This window comes from Python bivittatus, unplaced genomic scaffold, assembly GCF_059951505.1.
Source record: "Python bivittatus isolate LINGU-HERP-01145 unplaced genomic scaffold, Pbiv_v1 ctg000080_np1212, whole genome shotgun sequence".
Lineage (NCBI taxonomy): Eukaryota > Metazoa > Chordata > Lepidosauria > Squamata > Pythonidae > Python > Python bivittatus.
The window spans coordinates 54,902,218-54,924,227 of record NW_028277035.1 but is presented as its reverse complement, the minus strand read 5'-3'; the positions used below and the strand labels follow the sequence as shown (position 1 = coordinate 54,924,227).

General features: G+C 38.2%; 1 protein-coding gene and 1 long non-coding RNA gene across 10 annotated transcripts in view; one reads left to right on the top strand and one right to left on the bottom strand.

Annotated features, from left to right (window-relative positions):
- Positions 1–22,010, top strand: part of RAF1 (Raf-1 proto-oncogene, serine/threonine kinase) — a 113,040-nt gene that overhangs the window by 80,601 nt on the left and 10,429 nt on the right. For 7 of the 9 annotated variants that reach the window (XM_088134121.1, XM_088134120.1, XM_088134123.1 and 4 more), the window contains 9 exons: positions 367–479; positions 1,238–1,340; positions 2,924–3,081; positions 8,980–9,075; positions 11,198–11,351; positions 14,469–14,528; positions 16,451–16,478; positions 17,259–17,383; positions 18,243–18,360. In XM_088134121.1, coding sequence (XP_087990247.1) covers positions 367–479; positions 1,238–1,340; positions 2,924–3,081; positions 8,980–9,075; positions 11,198–11,351; positions 14,469–14,528; positions 16,451–16,478; positions 17,259–17,383; positions 18,243–18,360 — 955 coding nt within the window. The remainder of the gene's footprint in view (positions 1–366; positions 480–1,237; positions 1,341–2,923; positions 3,082–8,979; positions 9,076–11,197; positions 11,352–14,468; positions 14,529–16,450; positions 16,479–17,258; positions 17,384–18,242; positions 18,361–22,010) is intronic. The other 2 variants (XM_088134118.1, XM_007425566.4) reach the window with 1 other exon arrangement.
- LOC148216709 (uncharacterized) lies at positions 3,029–20,503 on the bottom strand. Its single transcript, XR_015794863.1, has 3 exons — positions 20,416–20,503; positions 17,784–17,864; positions 3,029–3,120 (listed from the first exon to the last, which is right to left on the bottom strand). It is a non-coding gene; the product is annotated as an uncharacterized LOC148216709 (long non-coding RNA).

Here is a 22,010-nt window from a genome sequence, read left to right as displayed (position 1 = left end):
GTGTGTGTGTCTCTCTTGAGAAGTAAATCTCTTCCAAAGTTGCTGCCATATTGTAACTAATGCATTTTAAAATAAATAAGCTACCTGAATTTAGTCAGGGTTTCTCCCAGGCAAATGTGTACTGTATAGAGTTACAGGGTTAGATGCAATAGAAGAAAAGAGAAGTGGCAATAGTAAGGAAGGGAATCTTCAGTTATATTCACTGCACTGCACTTAAGAGTTTCCCAGCATTTAAGTCATCAGGCTGTTGTCTAATGATTTGAGTCTTCCAGAGTTTAAAAACAATTACTCTATAAGTGAAATATGAAGATTAACAAGCTAAATAATTTCAGAATTAGAAAAAAAAACTATTTTTGTATTTAATAGGTAAATGTACGTAATGGAATGACTCTTCATGACTGTCTCATGAAAGCACTCAAAGTTAGAGGTCTGCAGCCAGAATGCTGTGCGGTTTTTCGATTACTTAGTGAACATAAAGGGTAAGAATTGGAATTCAGTTGAATTAAACTGTTTAAATAACTTCTTTCCATGAATTTATTGAAGATAATATTCAGTGTATTTCATTTCATATAGCAGCTGCAGATTCTTATCTTTAGGTATGATTTTTTTAAAAAATGGTTATGATTCCTGCTTTAGATATTCCTCTGCTTTTTGTGGGACCAGGTCAAATGATTATTTACCAAAATCTCGGAGAGAATAACTTCAGTCCTTTTAAGGCTTGTACTGAAGGCCACATTAAGCCAAAATCATGGATCATGTCAGCTTTCTTTCTGCACTTGAATGTGTGTTAATTCCAGATAACTTAAGTGTTCAAGTGTGTTATATAGCATCTGCAGCAACATCTTTAACAAAGTTGGTGATGATGCCAAAATAATGACACGTACAATGACATCAGCATGGAAATGCTGCAATTATGTGCTTGTGTCCTGATGGCTGACACGATTACAGAAGTCATGGCAGTCATGTGATGTTTCATACATTTTTATCTTGTGTCACTCTTGCCCTTCCTGCAGATGTCCATGGAGAACAATGTAATATTAAGTCTTATCGCTTGCAATTTTTGAATCCTGCAGCTAGTAAAGTAAAATGTATTATCATGTGTATCTTAAGGTAGTTCTGCTTCTAACTAATGAATATCTGGAATATATGAAGTTTCCAAATATTTTGGTTTTATCATAATTCTAATATCTTAATGAATGCTTACAGTATATTTAAGAGCTTTTCTTTCCTTTTGTAGTAAAAAAGCACGATTGGATTGGAGTACAGATGCTGCATCCTTGATTGGAGAAGAATTACAAGTTGACTTCCTTGATCATGTTCCACTCACAACACATAACTTCGTATGTTGATCTTTTGTATGTATAGAAGAACTGGAAATGCTTTATGGAAAGCGATGCTAGCAGATTTCTGTTATGAATGAAAAACCTAACAGACTTGATCATATAGCCTTCTCACAAAATCAATGTGTAAATCAGAAAGCTATAATACAGTTGAGTTTTCTGACCTTTCCAATATTGATGGAAAATGAACAGTTTTATTCACTAGTCTTACAGTACAGTGTCTTTTTCTTTTCTGTTTTTTTCTTGCTTGCATTGGACATTTTTCCTTGTGAGATTAAGAATTTTCTACTGCAGTTTAAAATTTCTCCCTTCTTAATGTCCATTAAGATGGTCACAAGTGTAGTTGTAGTTGGATTTTATACCTAAAGTAGCCACAGGAGAACCACAGTGTTCTTCCTTTGATCCTTGGATCAATGCCTGCATTGTTAGAAAGTTATTTTTTAACTAATATAAATAACACAAACTCATTTTCTTAACCAATTAGTTATTTTTCCTTTCTTACCTAGCAACTCACAGTGAATGTGTGAATGGATTCTCCTGCAGTACATCATATATATAGGATAATAGGAAAGGAACTACCATAGAGATTGGTGATGGTTCATGCTGAAGTAGAAGTCATCACTTGAAGTCCATATCAAAACTTACTGCCTGCTAGTTTGGTGTTGTGTGATTAAAACATTCAACACCTGGACAACTCAGTAGTCAAAGATATTTGGGGCTTCCTTTTCTTGCATGAAGAAAGAGGCAGAAAATACACTAATTTGTCCTCTAGTTAGTTATGATCCTCTAGGCGCCTGGATCATCACAGTTGCTATGCTTAGTGCTTCTTCCAGTCTTGGCCTAATGATTGTAATAGAATACTCTCACTGATCAAGTACAGGTATTACAAAATGAAAGTATGGAGGGAGCATAGGGCACACGTGCCAGCTTCCGGTCCTTTTTCCGAAACTTCTGAAAATTGGTGAGAAAGCTGTGAAGACAAATTCTAAGCTTTGCTAAGTGTGCAGTCTTCTGTATGATGTAAAAGCCATAATCAGTTCACAAAGATTGGAACACGCATTTTCATGATCCTTTTGTCCTTTCATTTAGTAACACATGCATTGGGCTAGGATAATAGAGATACTGCAAGTAATTTTTTTAAAAAATCCATCTGTAAATTTAGCATGGTCTAGCCTTCCTCCAACTTATGTCCCCTTGGATATATTGAACTTCAGAGAATCTTTGAAGTTGATATGGTGCATAGTGAGAAGAAAAGGTAACTGAGCAAATGCAGTATGTACTTGGTTGGAGGCGGAGAATTAAGAGGAAATTTGACAATTTCCTCTCCAAATGATACATGCTATAAATGTGGATATCTGATCAGCAAGAAGCCTGTTTGAGAATGTATTTGTTTCTATATATCTATTAAAATTAGATCAAGATGTTAGAGTTTGCTGATTGTAATGGATGCTCAATGCCCATGAAAATATACCATTTGAAAATATAAATAAACTGAAGTTAGCTTTTAAAAACACATTTATTGAAAGTTGTTTGCTCTTCATAATTAGCAACATAAGTGACAAACAATTACAATTGTTTTCTAGGCACGAAAAACATTTCTGAAGCTTGCATACTGTGACATCTGTCAGAAGTTTTTATTAAATGGATTCCGATGTCAAACCTGTGGTTACAAATTCCATGAACACTGCAGCACAAAAGTTCCAACTATGTGTGTGGACTGGAGCAATATCCGGCAACTCTTGTAAGGACTTTTTAGGATCTGGTATAGAAGCAATTCTACCTGTTGAAATAATGCAGAACCCTGAATACTTTAAAAAAAAAAAAAAAAAAAGGCCAGTCACCATATTGTTGATTAGTTGCCTGACTGATAATTCTTTCTTAAACATTCTATGTAAAAGTTGCAAGGACTTTTTCAGAAAGTTTGAACTATTTTGTTTGCTATTGGCATTTCATTTGCCTACTTCCTGTGTTCACCATGTTGGAATGATACTGCTGCTTCTACTGCAGCAATGATCTCCATCTGTGACTTGATACGCAGCAACTGTGTGCATTATTTTAACCATTGCACTGTAACTACACCTTTTGTACTTTTTATTTGTTCTTAGTGCACCTGGCAGGAGCTAGGCTTTGGTCTGTGTTTGTTGCCAGCGCAGGTTCCCTAAACTGCTCAGTTGTTTATTTTTCCTTTGTTTTTAATGCTGGTGCTTGTTTCAGCAGGTAATATCAGGAATGGGGAAAAGTATTTGTAAAATTAGCTGCCCCTCCTGTTTGTTTAGAATCTTTGTCATTCCGCTCACTGCTGTAGCTTTATAGCTAAATTTATAGTGGGTCTTTGCTCAAAGATGCAAACTGAAGTACTTACATAGAATCTGAAAACACATTTTAATTGTAACTATTTTTATTTTATTGTCTGGTTCACACGTTGTGGAAAACCAGTATGTGGTTTATTTGATTTTGGTGTGGTGAATCCAACCATGGTTGTTTAGAAATCATGATTTAGGGCTTTGTGTGTTTTAGCTAAGCCATATGTAATCTATTCAGTAAACCATGATTAAGGAAGCAGTGTGTCAGCAGGTCTACTAGTCCTTTGACTTTTGCCATTTTTTTTCTGTCCTGATATTGTACTAAAGGTCTCAGCTAAAGCTAATATGATCCTTGTGATGGAATAACAACTTACACATTCTGCAAGGAATTTGCAAAAGGGTTTAAAATCAAAATGTCTTGCTTTGAGTTCAGAATGGCTGTTCTTCATTCATTATGTATTGTTTCAATCATTTTGATAATATTTGGAACTTGAAATTCCCCCTTTGAACCTGAAATAGCAAGTGAGTTTCAAGCTCAAAGCAATTGTTTAAGACTTGAAATGAGAGCGCCACAGATTCAAAGTTATTTAAATCCAAAATGTTTTGCATACCCCTTTTGTTATTTTTCAGTTGTTAGTCACTTCTAACTCAGTGGTATCATTTCACCATGATTATCTGTCAGTAACTGTTTCTTTGAGTTTTTAAAAGCTCATGTTTGTGTTATCAGTGATAGTATCTAGCCACCTGTCACCTTCCCCCCCATTGCCTTTTTTTCCAGGCCTCAGAGTCTTCTCCAGTGACTTTCCTTCTCATTTTGTGTTCAAAATATTTAAGCTTTAGCTTCATTATTAGTGCTCTCAGTAAACAATCTGGTTTTAATTCATCTAGCACTGAATGATTTGTTCGTCTTGTAATCCGAGGTATTCTAAACAATTTTCTCCAGCAACCACAGTTCAGAGGCATCAGTTTTTCTTTGTTCTGTCTTTCTGATGGTCCAGCTTTCACGCAGTACTTTACAACTGGGAAAATCAAGGCCTTGATTTTAACATTTGATCTAGGTCTGTCATAATCTTTCTCCCAAGTAGCAAACAACTCTCTTGTTTGCTCCATATTCTGCAGTTACTGTTGCTTTCATAAAAAGAAAAGGTAAATGAGGTAGCCTGGTACATGCATGTTTTTAAGGGCTATTCATAATTAGCTGTGGTCTTCATAGTCAAAAACATTTGTATAATCAATAAAGCAAATATAAGCATCCTTTTGAAATTGTTTTGCCTTTTTCATTATTCATCAGATGTTAGCAATATGATCTTGGGTGCCCCTGCTTTTTCTGAATCCAGCATATACATCTAGCAGTTCATGTTCCATCTATTGTTGAAATCTGGATTGTAAAATCTTGAGCCTTGTCTTACTGGCATGTGAGATATATTCAATTATTCAGTAGCTTGAAATTCTTTAGATTGTTCTTTTTTAGAATTGGAAGATAAACAGATCTTTCTCATTCTTTGGCCGTTGCTGTGTTTTTGATACCCACTTACAAATCACATATAGATCTTTAATGGCATCATTTTTACAGATTTTAAGTAATTCTATTGATATTTTATCAATTCCTGCAGCTTAATTGTTAGTATTTTCTAAAACCCATTTAACGTCTCTTTCCAGAATATCTGGCTCCAATTCGGTAATCAAACCTTTGCATCATCGATTTTGGAATCTTTTTTCTATAGTACTTCCATATATTTGGACCATTTTTTCTTTATATCTTCTTTCTTCAATAGATCTTTGCTTTTTTGTTTTGTATTGTGCCCATCTTTGCATAAAAGTTTCCCCTCGTTTCTGTAATTTTGTTATATAAATCTCTTGTCTTTCCCATTCTTTATCCTTATTTTTGTGGTATTGCTTATTTAAATGTAATTCCTTGTCTCTTCTTGGTCTTCTTTATAGCTCCACATTTAGTTGGGTAAAATTTCCTTTTGCTTTCTGCCTTTCTTCAGCTGTTTTCAATGTGTCAAACAACTATTTTGCCTTCTTTTGCCTTTGCATTTTGAGATATTTTTGTCTGTTTCATCTGTAATTATGTCACACATTTCAGCTCAGCATTCTTGAAGCACTCTTTTTATTAATCTAATCCCTTAAACCTATTATTTACCTTCACTCCATAATCATAATAGGATATTGCTGAGGTCTTATGGTTGGTCTATTTTATTTCTTTTCTTTCATTTAAGTTGTAATTTTGCAAAAATGAATTTGTGATCTGGGCCACAGTTAGCACCAAGTCTTGTTTTTGCTGACTAAATAGTTTTTTCATTTTTGTTTGTAGAGTACATGGTCAGTTTAATTTAGCTGATGTTCTTTTGGTGATGTCCATGTATAAAGTTGTATTTTGGGTTGTTGTAATGAAAATATTCGCTATAAACATTCACTTTTCTTGGCCTAACTCTATTGGTCTGTCTCTTATTTTGTTTCAGGCTAAATTTTCCCATTATTCTACATGCTGTTTTACTGAGTATGGCATCTCTTTTTGGTTTTGTGTTGACAAGGTGCTGCAAGTTGTCATAGAACTTCTGCTTCTTCTGCAACTGTGGTTGGAGCATAGATTTGGATCATGCATTAGAAGATCTGATAATTCTCTGATATGAAATATTCCAGTGACTTTCAGTGTGCTGATTCCCAGAATGCAATGCTCAGGCTTGTTGCTGTTGCTCTGATAACATGAAGTTTGCCTTGGTTCATGTTGTGACGTTCCATATGCCAGTGGCATACATATTTTGCAGCACTGAACTTTTTTTTTGCTTTTGGCCACATCCTTTTGGCTTTAATCTAGCCACGTCATAAACACCAATGCTACTTGCACTTGCTGTATGCTCTTCTCCAGGAGTTTATTGGGGATCTTCCAATTTGGGTGCCTTATCTTTTCAGTATCATACTGATATTTTCTTGTTGAGAATATCCATTTGGTTTTGTCAGAACACTGGAATAGGTTGCCATTTCTTTCTCCAATAGATTATATTTAATCTGACCCCTTTTCAAAGACTTGCCTATTATGGATGACCCTTCTGGGAGTGTATATTCCAATATCATAGCTCAAAGCAATACTCCGATGCGCAAGCCCCTTTGCTAGTATATGGTAACAATCCATGAAGGTGCACACCTACATTCTACTAAAGTAAATAAAGGGTTAACTGGGCATTTCCTTATAAAGGTTGTCCTCGACTTACAACCATTCATTCAGCGATTGTTTGAAGTTACGATGGTGCTGAAAAAATGGACTTACAACTGGTCCTCGAAGTTACAGCCATTGCAGTGCCCCTGCGGTAACGTGATCAAAATTTGGGCACTTGGCAGCCCGCCCGCACTTATGACCACAGGGGTACTTCAACTCCCACTAGCCACCTATCTTGCCCCCCATCTCTGCCCTTTTGGCTGCCCTGCACCCTGCCTTGCGGGGATGGCAAGCAGCCCCAGAACCACGTGGCTCTGGGGCTGCTTGGCAGGCTGCGGCTCAAGGCCTTCTTGGCATCCACGGCTCTGGGGTTGCAAGAAGCCCCTGAGCCACATTGCAGCACAAAGCCACAGCTGCCCCTGGAAGCCTCAGTCCCCCCTGCCTGTCCCAGCAAGCACCAGTATGCCGGAGCACCCAGGAAGCCCCAGCAAGCATTTGTTTCCCAAGGTGCCTTCTCTCCCAGTTCCCTGCACCAGTCTTTCGCCCTTTGTGCCCAGACACCGTAGCTGAAGCAGAAGCACCCCGCTGCCTTTGTTGTCTCCTTTTTGGACCCAGCTTCTTCGGCAAACATTTCCTACATGTGGCTCCCTGAGCCTTTGGAAAGCTGTGCTGTCTTCAGAAAGCCTTTGGAAAGACAGGGCAGCTTTCTGAAGGCTTTCTAATTGGACAAAACTGCTTCTGGCCTTCCCTGTTGGCTGGCATTCTTATTTGTGCTGTGCTGCTGGGCCGGACTGGGGAGCAGTCGTAGAAAACCTTTGCCAGAAAAGCTGGGTCCGAAAAGGAGGCAGTGAGGTGCTTCTGCTTTGCCTGTGTGGCTGAGCACAAAGGGCGAAAGGTTGGTGCATGAAACTGGGAGAGAAAGCAGCTTGGCGAATGAATGCTTGCTGGCTCTTGCTGAGGTTTCCCAGGCACTGCAGCATGCTGGCGCTTACTGGGGTCGGCTGGGGCAGCTGAGGCTTCCAGGGTCAGCTGCAGCTTCGCACTGTGCTGTGGCTCAGGGGCTTCTTGCATACCCAGAGCCACGGTGCCCCAAGAAGCCCCTGACCCACAGCCTGGCAAGCAGCCCCAGAGCTGCACAGTTCTGGGGATGCTTGCCGCCCTGTAACGAAGAGTGCAGGGTGGCCAAAAGGGCAGAGATGGGGGGGAGATAGGTGAGTGGGAGGAGTTGGACAGCCCTTACCTTGCTGAGGCTCAGGGCTGGGAGGGACCAAGCCCAGAATGTCTTGAATGGGGATGAGTCCTCAGCTAATGACTGGTGAAATTCGCTAAACGATGGGAAAGGGGATTGCCAGGATTGCAGTTGTTAAGTGATGTGGTCTGTGACATCTCACTTTACGACTGCCTAGCTTAGTGATAGAAATTCCGGACCCAATTGTGGTTGTAAGTCGAGGACTACCTGTAAACAAGGCTGAGCAGAAAGTTAAGAAAGAAAGAGTGAGAAAGAGGTGTGAGGAGAGACGCAGCTGACAGAGTAAACAAAGGGGGCGGGATTGAGGCAATCAGTATATATAAAGAAAAGAGAGAGACTGGTGCATGTGAGAAAACATAGCAGCGTTCTGTTAAAACAGCTCACACTTCTCTACCTCTAAACAAAAGCAGTTTATGTCCGTATTACCTGTTCATTCTTAAATAAAGTTTTAGTTGTCCTGAGCTGGTCCTCAGACTAAAAGAGAGACAGAATATAATAATTCTTATCCCCTTACCTAAAGTACTATGCTATCAAGAAAATAAAATAGAAAATACAATTTCAGTATAAGAATTCTAAGTTTATTGTTTTTGGGTAGGGGCAGTGATGTTTTAACTATTTATCCCCAAAATAAACTTGGAATGATTTATCTCACCAAATCCAGTTTTGCCACACTCCTCTGAAAGTACAGATTCATTTTTAGAAATATGTAGACCATTCATCATGCTAAGTCATACTTTGCTTAACCATGATTTACTTAATACATTCTAGTTATGGTGTAACGTACTATGTGAAAGCATTTTTAAAGTTATGTACTGTTCAACCTGTGTTAATTATGATTTTTCTGTTGAAGAAAACACAGTTGCCCTGGTTCAAACCTTAAAATCTCTTGAGTTTGGTAATTTTTTTCTTTGCATGCTTTGATTTCAGATTGTTTCCACATTCAAATGTTGGTGATAGTGGTATCTCAGCACCTCCTTTGATGACTCGGCGAATACGTGAATCTGTGTCTCGGATGCCTGTTAAGTAAGTGGCCTTTAAGTTGTATTTTTTATTGTTACTGTTTTTGACAGCATTCATAGCAGAAATGACAGAAGCCTGCACAACCATGCATCAAAAAAGCACTATGAATTTCTGGGCAAAACTCTTATGTGTGTAAAATGGTAAGGTTTTTAAAGGAACACTTCACCTCCAATTGATTCACTTCTTCAGTACCACCTAAGGTAGCTCAGCAAAGTAGTATAGCTTTGCACAGTCACAATAATTTAACAAGTAATTCCTTTGCCTCCGGATCTAAAGCAATAAGGTCCAGACCAAAAATTCTAGAGGTTAATGTTCCCTGTTGAATTTTTTTTAAAAAAACTTTTGATTAACTGTTTTTAAAGGGGCGTGCTTATCTGCATGTCCAAACCAGGGTTTGATTACTTTCTGGAATGTGCCTTAGCTTCAAAGTTTGGTAAGCTATAAGTAGTCAATAATAGTTTTTTGATTGCCCTCCACACCAGAATTGCAAGACCATCTTAAGCCTTGGTTTTAAATTTGGAGTTCAGGGACAAAGGCAACCCAAATAATGCCTTTGATCCTTTTCCTTGGAGAGGAGGGAGTCCAATGACTTTAAGATGTAGACCCAAGGCAGTGCATAAAAACACTGCATTTGCCAGTTGCTGTATTATTTAATATGCCTTGTGTAAAGATAATTGTAGGAAAGATTTCAGCTGCTTTTGCACTTAAGTTAATTCTGGCTATATAGAAATTTTAAAATCATTTGACTATATCATTCCTACATTGTGGCTATATTGAGCTTTTCTGCCATGGCACTCACCGTTTGGAATATCATCCTCCCAGAGGTTAGATTGGCTCTGACTGTACCTGCCTCCTAGAAAGCTCTGAAGACATGGTTTTGCCATCATGCCTGGGGATCTGGTTGTGGTGTGGAGCCTGCTAGATGGTTGTACTACTCATGATGTATGGATTGTAAATGCTGCTGATTATGTTTTTATGGTTTTAAGCTTACTTTAAAATGGTTTTATGGTTTATTTGTATTTTTTTTATTATATTTTGCTGTGGTTTTTAATTCTCTGAGTTGCCCAGAATCAGGCTACATAAACTGAATAAATAAATAAAATTCTTAGTACAGGTAGTCCTCACTTAATGACCCTAATTGAGACCAGCAACTCCATCTTTAAGCAACATGGTAGTTAAACGAAACATCACATGACTGCTCTGCTTAGCGATGACATTTTTGGCAATCCCAGTTGCTGTCATTGAGTGAATCCCACGCGGTTGTTAGGCAAGGACCCACCCGAATCCAAGCCATTTTTGGAAGAAGATAAGGGACTGCCTCCACTTCAACTCCCCCCACCCACCTATCTCCCCCCATCTCTGCCCTTTTGACTGCCCGCCTATCTGCCGCCCAGCCTTGCCCACTGCCAGGCCCACCACACTGCATACCAGCCAGGTCCTTCTTTTGCACTGGCACAGCACACTGTGAAAGAAGGCCCCAACTGGTGGTGGCATGTGGTGTGGCACGCACCTGCCTGTGCTCACCTGCCGGTCTGCGGGACGTTTCCATGGTGCCTTGTGTATGGCCAGGATGGTGAGTGCACAAGAAGGGAGGTAGGTGAAGATGATGATGAAGGTTAGCTGAGGGTGGGAGGAGCAGCAGGGGGTCAATTGTAAAAGCAGGTGGACCCTAATTTTGTTCATATGACCACAGGGACACTGCGATGGCTGGAACTTTGAGGTCCAGTCGTAAGCCCATTTTTTCAGCGCTGTTGTAACTTTGAACAGTTGCTGAACGAATGGATGTTAAGTGAGGACTACCTGTAATGATTTTGTAAAGCGCTCCATGGTTCAGAATAAGTCTGCAATTTAGGGATGTGGTCCTAATTTGAAGTCATCTTTTAAAATCAATTTCTCCAATCTGAATGTTTTGGGAAACTGTGATGTAAGAAACCAAGACAGATTGGGGGAAGGACATAATTAAGAAGCTATGATCATTTCCAACATAACTTGTTATTTCTAGAGAGCTGGCTTATAAAGCTAGTTATTTGATAGACTCTGGAATAGGTTCTTTAGATTCTCACAAGTCAGTGCTAATTTCTTAATATAATAGGATAAATTATACCTTTTGTTTTCTCTCCTTTAGTTCTCAGCATAGATATTCTACACCTCATGTTTTCACATTCAGTGGAACAAATCCTTCTCCTGAATGTTCTCTTTCTCAAAGACAAAGATCTACATCTACCCCAAATGTCCACATGGTCAGTACTACTATGCCTGTGGATAACCGGATAATTGAGGTAATCTTACTCCCTGTTATTTAGTTGGTATTTTAAAATATCTGACTGTATATCTATTTAATAATTCTTGAACTGGTTTCATTAGATGTATTTGTTTCTGATTCTCTAAACCATAGTTTGGAGGAGTAGGAATTAAGCTGCTTTAGTTGTATGCTCTTTATCCCTTGTGCGCCTGGCTTAAGAAGAACAATTTTACAGGTAGTCCTCAACTTATGATGACAATTGGGACAGGAATTTTGGTTGCTAAGTGATACAGTCATAAAGCCCAACTGCATTGCTTAGCAACAGCAATCCCTGCAGTCCCGCTTGCCGTCATTTACTGAATCCCACGGTTATTAGGCAAGGCAACTTCCAGCCAGCTTCCCACAACCAAAGTCAGTGGGGAAGTCAGCAGGAAGTTGCAAGTCCCAGGCCTGCAGACAGGTAAGTGGCTGCTGCCAGGTGTGGGAGGGAGTGAGGGTGTGCAAGGGAGGGTTGGGGAGTGTGTGCAAGGGAGTGTGCGGGTCAGGGAAGTTGTGTGGTGGTGCGCCTGAAGTGCCACACAGGTCAGGGAGGACATGTGAGAGGTGCTGCTCGGGTTCAGGGAGGGTGTGCAGGGGTGTGCGAGTGGCCAGTATGGTGCAAGCGCAGAGGGGTTGGGGAAGGTGTGTGGGTGGGAGAGACTTACCCCAGCAACTTGCGGTATTCCCTGCCGGCTTCCCTATTGACTTTTTGGGGAGGCCAGTAGGGAAGGTTGCAAATGGCAATCACATGATTGCAGGGTACTTGGTTAACCAGTCATAAGGGCAAATGGGTTGCCAAGTGCCTGGATTGTGATCACATGACCACAGGGTTGCTGGGATGGCCATAACTCCAAGGACCATTCGTTCAGCACCGTCATAATTTTGAATGGTCGCCAAACGAATGGATGTAAATTGAGGACTACCTGTATCAAACATTTCTCAGACAACATCCTCATATAGGTTGTTATCAATTTTCTATGCTATGATTTAGAGGATTGAAGAACAAGTTATTTGCGGCCATATAGGATAAACTTAGTAACATCTCATTCTTTCAGTGCTATTTGTGCTAATTGATGAACAGTGGAGCCAATTTTGATCTTTATTAACTATGACTTACTGTGCTACAGCTTCTTACAAAGCTGATTGAGTAGAATGAAAGAACCATCCTTGTATCATAGGGCACAACAAGATATTATGCTGTTTATGGTATCTAAGATGAAAGGGCAAATGTACTGCTACATTATCCCCTCCAAATTGAAGATAGCATTCAAACAAATACAGTGGTACCTCAGGTCACGAATGCTTCTGTTCACAACCAATTTGGGTCACGAACAGCACCGTTCGCAAAATTTTGCTTCCGTTCGCGAACGCCGGATTGGGTGACGAACAGGATCCGCGGCCATTTTCCCTCCCGTGACACATGGTCGTGGCTTCCTGTAGGGAGGGGGACTCTCCCTCCAAGCAATAACCGCCTCCCCACCCGCCTTCCTGTCCTCCACGCCAGAAGTCGTGTCGAGCAAGGTTAGCGTTCTATTTCTTCATACTGTACTTTGTGTCACATTTTTGTGGTTTAAAAAAAAAAAAATGGTTCAGAACGGATTAACCGTAATTACATTGAACCTCATGGGAAAATTTGATTCGGGACGCGACCAAAATTGGGTCGCGACCAAATTCGGAGGGGTCAGAACAGATTAACCGTATTTACATTGAACCTTATGGGAAAATTTGATTCAGGTCGCGACTGATTCGGGTCGCGACCAGAGTCACGGAACGAATTAAGTTCGTGAACTGAGGTACCACTGTAATCTTCTTAGAATAAAAGACCAGTAGTAATAAATAGATAATATCTTACTGTATTTTAATGTTTTGGAATCAGTTCATTTCGTCTAAAGCAGTTAAATCATTCTGCCTTATGATAGAGCCTGAATAATCATAAAACAGCTTATGGGGAGTTAATGTTTATTTGCTTGTTTGAAATCCAAATGATTCAGTTGTAAAATCTAATTTTTATTTAGATTTTTCACACTGCTTTTTTTCTCCCGTTGCAGACATCAAATGACAGGGTAGTAGATAGCCAATGTAGATTTGGGGAGCTATTCTTAATATTGATGAAGTTTCAAGTATCTGAATGTTAAAGCTTACAGAAGAGATTATAGAAAAATATCTCAAGATATCCAGAGATCTGTTATGATATTGGAAATAGTAATTGGTAGATTTTCAAATTCTTGTTAGAACAGATTGATCTCAATGTGTATAATTTGTATAATAAAATAGTTTTGCAGAATACTGATATTCATATTTTCATTCCGGGAAAAACACTGCCTTCTCTATAAAAATTGTCCCCCAGCTAGTGGCTACAGAATTTACAGTTCTTACAGACAAGGCAATGTTAGAATGTTGAGTTCCTGGTTATTCTGATTGCATGAACGTGGTGGGTTTTATTTTGTATTTATGTGTTTTGCATTGATCTGCCTTCTCTGTAGAACAGATAAATAGGTCATATTGTCACACCTACAAATGCTTAAACCAGGAATGAAGTGTTGAGATAAACAGTTTTGAGTTAAACAGAGGAAAAATATGATTTTTCCTTGGGCTCCATAATATTTTTGGTTTTTTTCCTTGGGTTTTCATTGCATGTAATTAGGTGGGGGTTTTTTTGTGGAAAAATGAAATGTAGTTATTAAATTAATTCTACTTGATTTTGCACCATCAAATCTTTTTCATTTGTTTTCCTTATAAGGTTAAGTGTTCTATTTACTCACAACATACCTTGAATTCTTTCTTTTCCATAGGTCTGTTTTGTATGCAAGTTTGGTTTACGGCAGAATCTTACTGCTCTCCAATTTTGGGGAGGGGGAAGAAGATAATTTAGAGAACTTCCCTTTCAGGAACTTTCATGGTCTGTGGAAGGTCTGCTTGGCTAACTTTGTGAGGCTATTGCATCAAGTTTTAAAATTCCTGCAGTTCTTAGATAATATAACTTGCGCGTAGCTACTATATTAACTCTTTTTTCCCCCCAATTTCTGTTCTATACTTCTTTCATCTTTAGCAGCTGGAAACTGTTTTTTTTACTACTCCTTCTGTTCTTTTCTTATTTCTCATTGCTTTGAACTAGAATAACAGCCTGAATGCTTCTCCCAGGTCCTGGTGCAGACGATTCTGTTTAAGGGGAAGAGTAGGTATTGTCTGGATGCCTTTGTTTTGTTCATTTAACAGAATTGCTAAAACAGTTGGCCAGATTAGAGTGAATTAACTGAAACTTCATTCTGAAGTACTAGTGGCATGTTTGCTTGACCCTAATACTAAAATCAGGGTTGTTAATATTTAGTAGAATTTCAGCTGTAGTATAGTCTGAGTTAGCACTACAGAATAAGATCCGTAGCCACTTAGCTTGAACCTTTTCATTTCAATGCCATCCTCTTATATCTTCAAATTATAAAAGTAAATATGCTAGTTAAATATGTATACAGAAATGGAGTCAGAAATAACTCATCCCGTTATTGATGAGTTAGTATAGATTCTCACTAAATAGCTGAATGGGATTCTGTATTCACCGTTCAGTTTATATAAAGTAAGCTTTCAGTATACAATTTTCTGTTATAAAAGAGAACACACAATACTGTACTTGAAGTGAAAATAAGTATTTGATACTCAAATTAAATTGGCAAAACTTGAAATACAGCCATTTTTAATTTTTTTTAGTATTAACAATTTGGCATCTTCGTTATATTTTTACTTATAAGAGAACTGATTCTTTTAAACATTGGAAAACCACCTGTCTTCTACATACGTCCACAAGAACATGCAACAGTTGCTTTCAGTCTGACAGGGATCTAAGGCATCATTTGGTGAACCTTGTGCACACGTGCCCTTTTCCCTTTGCATATGTGTTTCCAAGAACAGTTTCAGAAGCTCAGATGATCATCTGGAACACAGTTTTTATGTGGTGCAAAGGTACAATGAAAACAATAAATAGGCAGGTACTCCTGTGCTCTTACACATAGTTCTTGGGACCTGAAGCTGTTCCCAGTTGTCTTTTTTATAACTGAATCTCTTCATCTATCATGTAATTCTCACACAGGATTCCATTCAACTTTTCCATACCTTTATTAGAAAATTATTTGAACCCTTATTACTTCTGTTTTATGCATTGTATTCTTAAACCTACCTACCTTTCAAAAAGCTCTGAGTGGTTTCTAGCCAATTTACAGGGGCAGACAAGTTTATCATCAGCAGAAGTGCATCACGTGGCCCACATTTTGACCTTGGGTTTTGTTTTGTGGAGTATTTGGGCATGTGTGTCTTTCTGTCAATTATCCAAATATTGATTTGGATGGTATTGGACAGACAGGGAACAGTACAAATGTGTCTTTGATCACAGCTGTGCACGTTTACATAGACTAGCATGCATAGCATGGAGAAAGAGAAAGAGAAGCCAGCTCAGCTGCAGCAGTGCTCTACTGGAAGGCATCTGAATTTTTTACAGATTCAGTTTGTGGCTATGTTTTAAACAAAGTATCTGCTTTAGACCAGTGTTGTCCAAACTTGGCCACTTTAAGATGAGTGGACTTCAACTCCCAGAATTCCCCAGCCATGGCTGGCTGGGGAATTCTGGGAGTTGAAGTCCACTCATCTTAAAGTGGCCAAGTTTGGACAACACTGGCTTTAGACACTAGGATAAGAAGCATTTTATACAAAAATGAATTTGAAATATTAAAACCATCATATGCATTTGTTCTTCCTTTCTCGGCTTATTTATTTTGGATTGCTTGTATACCACTTATTTAAATAATTTCTAAGAATGTACAAAAAATATGGATTATAATTTCGACATTCCTGTACAAACTGTAAATAAATCACTTGGGCCTCATGTTGAGTCTTGAATGCTAAGCATGTGTAATTTCTGAAAGTGCAATTAGGATTCCTTGTGTTTCAAATTGCCAGTATCCCCTCCTCACCAAATGTCTTGGCTGATGTTTTGATGTCTAAAATCAAAGCTGCTGAGTCAGGTTCTCTTTACAGAGAAATTTGCTACTCTGTTCTGTTTCTCACAGAAATTACATTGAAATAGTGATAATATTTTTTTCTTTGTTTCAGGATGCTATACGTAGTCACAGTGAATCTGGTGAGTGTGTTCACTAAAATATGGTAACTAGGTACTCCATAAAAGTGCAAAATGAAGCAGTTCATCTTCACCACTGCCAGAATGGGCCACTTAAAAAAATCTAGATTCATACCTATTCAAAAGTATATCTTGGGAAACAGAAAATGTTTAAAAGTGTTTCTGAAACAGACACTTTTGGAAATGCACAAACTATCCCCGGAATACAGAATATTCTGAAGAGAAACTGCTCTATTTGCAGATAACTAGTAGTGTATACAGGTAGTCCTTGCTTAACAATCACAATTGGGACCAGCAACTCTGACACTAAGCAATGTGGTTGTTAAGCGAGATAACACGTGACCACGATGGACTTACATCACTTGTCCCTGCAGTCGTTAAGTGAATCACCATGGTCGTTAAGCGTGACTTGCGATTTCACTGCTGGTTTCTCCATTGATTCTGCTTGTCAGAAGCAGGCTGTGAAGTGTGCAAATGGCAATCACGTGACCGTGGGATGCTGCAATGGTCATAAGTGTGAGGACCAGTCATAAAGTTACTTTTTCAGCACTGTTGAACAGTTGCTAAACAGGGCAGTCATTAAGTGAGGACTATCTGTATACATAGGAAGTGCTAGAATGTTGCAGCTCAGTATAAACTAGCATTGATATTGTCAAACGCTATTTAGTCTTTATACAATAAGGCATATATGCAAGTTTCATGCCAATTCCTGTCTGTAAGCCTTGCTTGTGAAGGAGTCCTGTATTATTAGAATCTGTTATTTTTTTCTTTGAATATGTGAAGCATCACCACCAGCTATGTCAGGAAGCCCCAACAATACAAGTCCAACAGGGTGGTCACAGCCTAAAACACCAGTTCCGGCTCAAAGAGAGCGAGCTGCAGGAGCTAATCCACAAGAAAAAAAAATAGTAAGTGTCAAAATGTAGTTGGATAAAATGAATATAATACAGATATCAAATATCTGCATATGAGAGTCTGATTTGTGTGTGTGTATATATCTGTGTATGTGCTTATAGTTAAATGTTTCTGACTTAAGCTGAATATTGTGTGAGTTTCTAAAAAAAGCTATGAACTTGTAAAAATTGGTCCTTTCACTTTACCGTATCTGACTGACACTCTAATTGTAAGTGTGCAGATGAAGTCCTAAAGCTTTCGGTAGATCTTCCCCCTGCATAATTGTACAAAGAAAGAAGAGGGTGGGCACTAGTGTCCTTTAATCAAATTGTTTTAGCTGGGAAGGACAGTGCCCTTGACAAAGGAATTTTAACAAAACACACAGGACTTTTATAAAATAAATTATTTTCTTACTGGTACTTGAGATATTCTCCCACGTCTTCTGTGTTTGAAGTGTAATTGTGGTCTATGCTTCAGCCTCTTGAGCTGGTGGAACTAATTGACAATAATGCAGGGAGTATTAGAAAAGGAGTAAAGGAAGAGAAATGAAATTGCATTCAGGGTGGGTATTTTTAAAAGAAGGCAAGATAAATTTTGTAACTTGGAATATTTTATTGGGAACAAAATTATGGTGTATATTATTTTTCACATGATCCACAGATTTCTGAACAGAAAGCTAACAATCCTAATTTTTCTTACACATATTTCCTGTTCAGAATTTAAATTTGCATCACAATTTTACATGTTGTATGGCCAATCCAGGTTGGGTATTCGAGTATCATGGAACATACTTCATGTGTGCTTTTAATGAAATCCTAAAACTTGGGTTCCGTGTCATGCTGTCTGTACTAGAAGTACTTGCTTGTTTTGCAGAGGCCACGTGGACAGAGGGATTCAAGTTATTACTGGGAAATAGAAGCAAGTGAAGTTATGCTGTCAACCAGAGTTGGATCAGGCTCGTTTGGAACAGTTTATAAGGGAAAGTGGCATGGTAGCTATTCAGCATTTTTTCCTTAACTTCTAAACTATTATTAATGTATATAAGATAATAAAAAATACATTTTTGGCTCTGTATACCTTTTATATATTTTCGATTCATAGGTAAGTACTAAGAACTGTAATAATGTTTTTGATGAGTGGAATGGTGTACCAGATAGCACATAAGTTATTTCTTCCAAAAGTATATAATATGAATAACAGTACCATCTTTTTAAAAGTCAGGAATAGAATCAGTAGTTATGTAGTGGGGCCCATGTGGCATAATTTGAGCTGTTTTAAGATGCAATAGTATCTTCATGTTACTATGTTCTCCAGCTGTGTTGAAAGATACAGATAAAAAGGGCAGGGAAAAGTGACTGGATATATGCATCATCATAGCTAGACACTTGACTCTCCTGATGCTCTGAAAAGGAGTGACAGTAAATAAATAAATGTATATGTATATTTCTCTCCTGCCTTTGTGCTCATAGGGCAGAGTGATTACATATAAAGGTACTTATTGAAGAAATTGCCAGTTTGCTACAGGAAAAGCTGGCTTGACAAAGGCCAGATGTTTTTATAGGATGCAGACTGTTCAGGTTTTCATTGCCTCAGTTCTACTTAAGTGTGTCCATATCTAATAGTCTGAGTGATACTGCTCATAACATTAATTTATAACCATTAGGGAATCTAACACCTCTTACGTAGAAAAATTCTACTTAAGAATTCATCTAGGATTCAACACATAATCAGGACAACATCAGATCTAGTAGTTAAGGCTCCAGGCTAGAAACCAGGAGACTGTGAGTTCTAGTCCCACCTTAGGCATGAAAGCCAGCTGGGTGACTTTGGACCAGTCATTCTCTCTCAGCCCAACTCACCTCACAGGGTTGTTGTTCTGGGGAAAATAGGAGGAGGAAGGAGTATTAGGTATGTTTGTCACCTTGAGTTATTTATAAAAATAATAAAGGTGAGATAAAAAAATATATAAAAAGGAAAAAAGCTAAAAGAAAAGATGAATACAGCAGACCAAAATAGGCTAAAGGGAGCTCACAATTCATGGGTCTTTGGGAGGGGAAGATATGATCTATATTGGTTTCTCAAGCTCTTAAGAGGTTAAGAAGGTTTGTTAAAAACAAACCTTAATTAAGGTTAAAAACAAAGCTAACATCCTATGGTTCTACATTTTTTTTTTTGCTTAAAAATTTATGGATAGAAAAACAAGCAAAGCTGGTTAGTTTTTGTTTTTCCTAGAATTAAATTATAATTCGTGTTTTAGGGTAGTACTGGAGCCTATCTAGGTCAGTTGCACAATTCTCTTTGTTATCTCAGCTTTCTTCTCTAAATTCATTGTAGATATACTACTCTAAGTGCAATGATTAAACCCAAAAGGAAAGATTATTTCTTATTTTGCCAAAATAAAAATAGGCTAGACTTCATGACTGAGAAATACTTTGCTAACTTAAAAGCATAGCAAAATGTTCTCTAAGCATATAACTTTATCAGATATATGCCATAGGCTTTTCAGATGTAGATCATTTTTAATGAGTTATACAGAGATCTGAGTTGTTTTATCATTGCTTTTTTTTTTTTCATTTTAAGAAAAACTGACGTAAAAAGCAACAGGAGAAACAAAACAATGAAAGAAAAAATGGGGGAAAGGAAGAGAAAAGATACTTATAAGTACATACATAGCAGTGTAATCCCTAACTCATCTATGTTGTCATTGAACTTTATTTAAATTAATATTATTATTATTGCTCTTGCATAAGATTTATACTGAGGTGAGAGTTGAAGTGAGAATTCAAAATATGAGATTTAATATAACAATTAAGAACAATTAAGAAAAATAAAATTTTAAAAAATCAGAAAAAGTATCTATAAGAAGAAGCATTCAAGCAGCTCCTCTTTTGTTCTTCCCCCCCCCGCCACTAACTGCTACTTAAGTATTTTTATTCTGTGCTTTAAACTTCTATGATTATTGCTCATTTCTGTTCAGATCATTTTAATTATTTTTCAGCAGTTTCTTTTTTCCTTCAGAAACCATATTTTAAGTGTCTTAACTTGCCTTGCTGTGTGTTGTGTTGTATATAAAGGAGCCATTCCTGCTTGAATTCAATTAGCCTTCTGCTACGAATGTACAGCCAGTTTTTCCATTGCTGCATATTCTTCAGTTTTGGTCTTCCAGCCTTGTATTGTCAGTGAGGTGTCACTGCAGTTTTTCTGAATCAGTAGTTCGAATATTCAGTACTGATTTGTTTTATGGGAGTCGTGAGTTTTGCCTGGCTGAAAACGGCAGGTGAGACATTCTCCCTCTTCTCTGGGCAGGCTTTCAAAAAGAGCTGTTAGATGCACGCTAGCCAGGTTTGATGCTTGCTGTCTTTAAACAAGAGCATTCAACCTTTGCCCAGTCCAGAGCAGAAAAGACCAGGAGGAAGTGGAGTTGCTGGTTTGGCCTAGCTTCATGTTGAGAGGAAGCCTAGCTATGCCTTACACTTGCTAGAGGATACTTCCCTGCTCAAAGTGGCTAAGACAATTATTGACATTTTCCTTCATAAAAATTGTACTAAAACACATCCTTTCCATTATTCTGATGAGGGGAAAGTATATGTGCTGTTGTTTTAACCTTTTAAGACTGGGAGTATTTCCAGGAATACGGCATTTGAAAGAATGGCTAGGATCCAAAGAGCTACTTAACAGCACCCATGTGCTTGGGTATTCTGTGTGGGACCTCCTACTGCTTTTTTTAATTGAACAGTCTAGGCCATTATGCAACTTGTTCTGAGAATTTTCTATATTTCAACAGTGTTGGCTGGCAGCATTCAGGGTGAGGGAGGGAATGGGAGAAGATTGCTGTTTCACCAACTGAAAGAACCTTCAAGTTATAAAACCGATGGAGATCTTTAGATTCTGATCTGTATACCATTTGAAGTACAACTGATATTTGTTTCTGTTTGGATTTCTTAGAATACTAAGCATACCATCTGCAAAGAGATGAATTTGTGTTTTTACATAATCATTTACTGTATATAGCTATGTTCTTTTAACTTTTGATTGATTATGTGCCATCAAGTCAGTGTTGACTTTTAGCAGCCACATAGATGATCTGACCTCCATAATGATCTGTCCCTAACTTGGTCTTTCAGGTTTTCCATTGGTGCACCCATCACTAGTGTAACTGAGTGCACCCACTTTGTTGCTGGTCATCTTGTTTTCTTCCACCTTTCCCAACATTAAAGCCATCCCCAGAGAGCTAGGTCTTCTCATTATGTGTCCAAAATAGGATAATTTGAGCCTAGTCATTTGTGCCTTGAGGAAGAACCCTGGGTTGATTTGTTCAGTGATCCGTTTGTTTTCATGGCTGACCACTGTATTCTCAGTAGTCTTCTCTGATGCCAAAGTTCAGATGTCTCAATATTCTTCCTATCCTGCTTCTTCAAATTCCAATTTTTACTTCCATAGAGTGTCAGAGGGTATACTGTTGCTTGCACTATTCTGATTTTTGTAGGTATAGACACATCACAGCATCTAAATATCTTTTCCAAGGCCCTCATGCCTGCTCTACAAGTGCTAGTCTGCAGCATATTCCTTTACTGTTGATAGCTTCTGCCTTTTAGGATCAACTAACTACAACTTCAATAGCTTCATTATCAATTCTAAGGC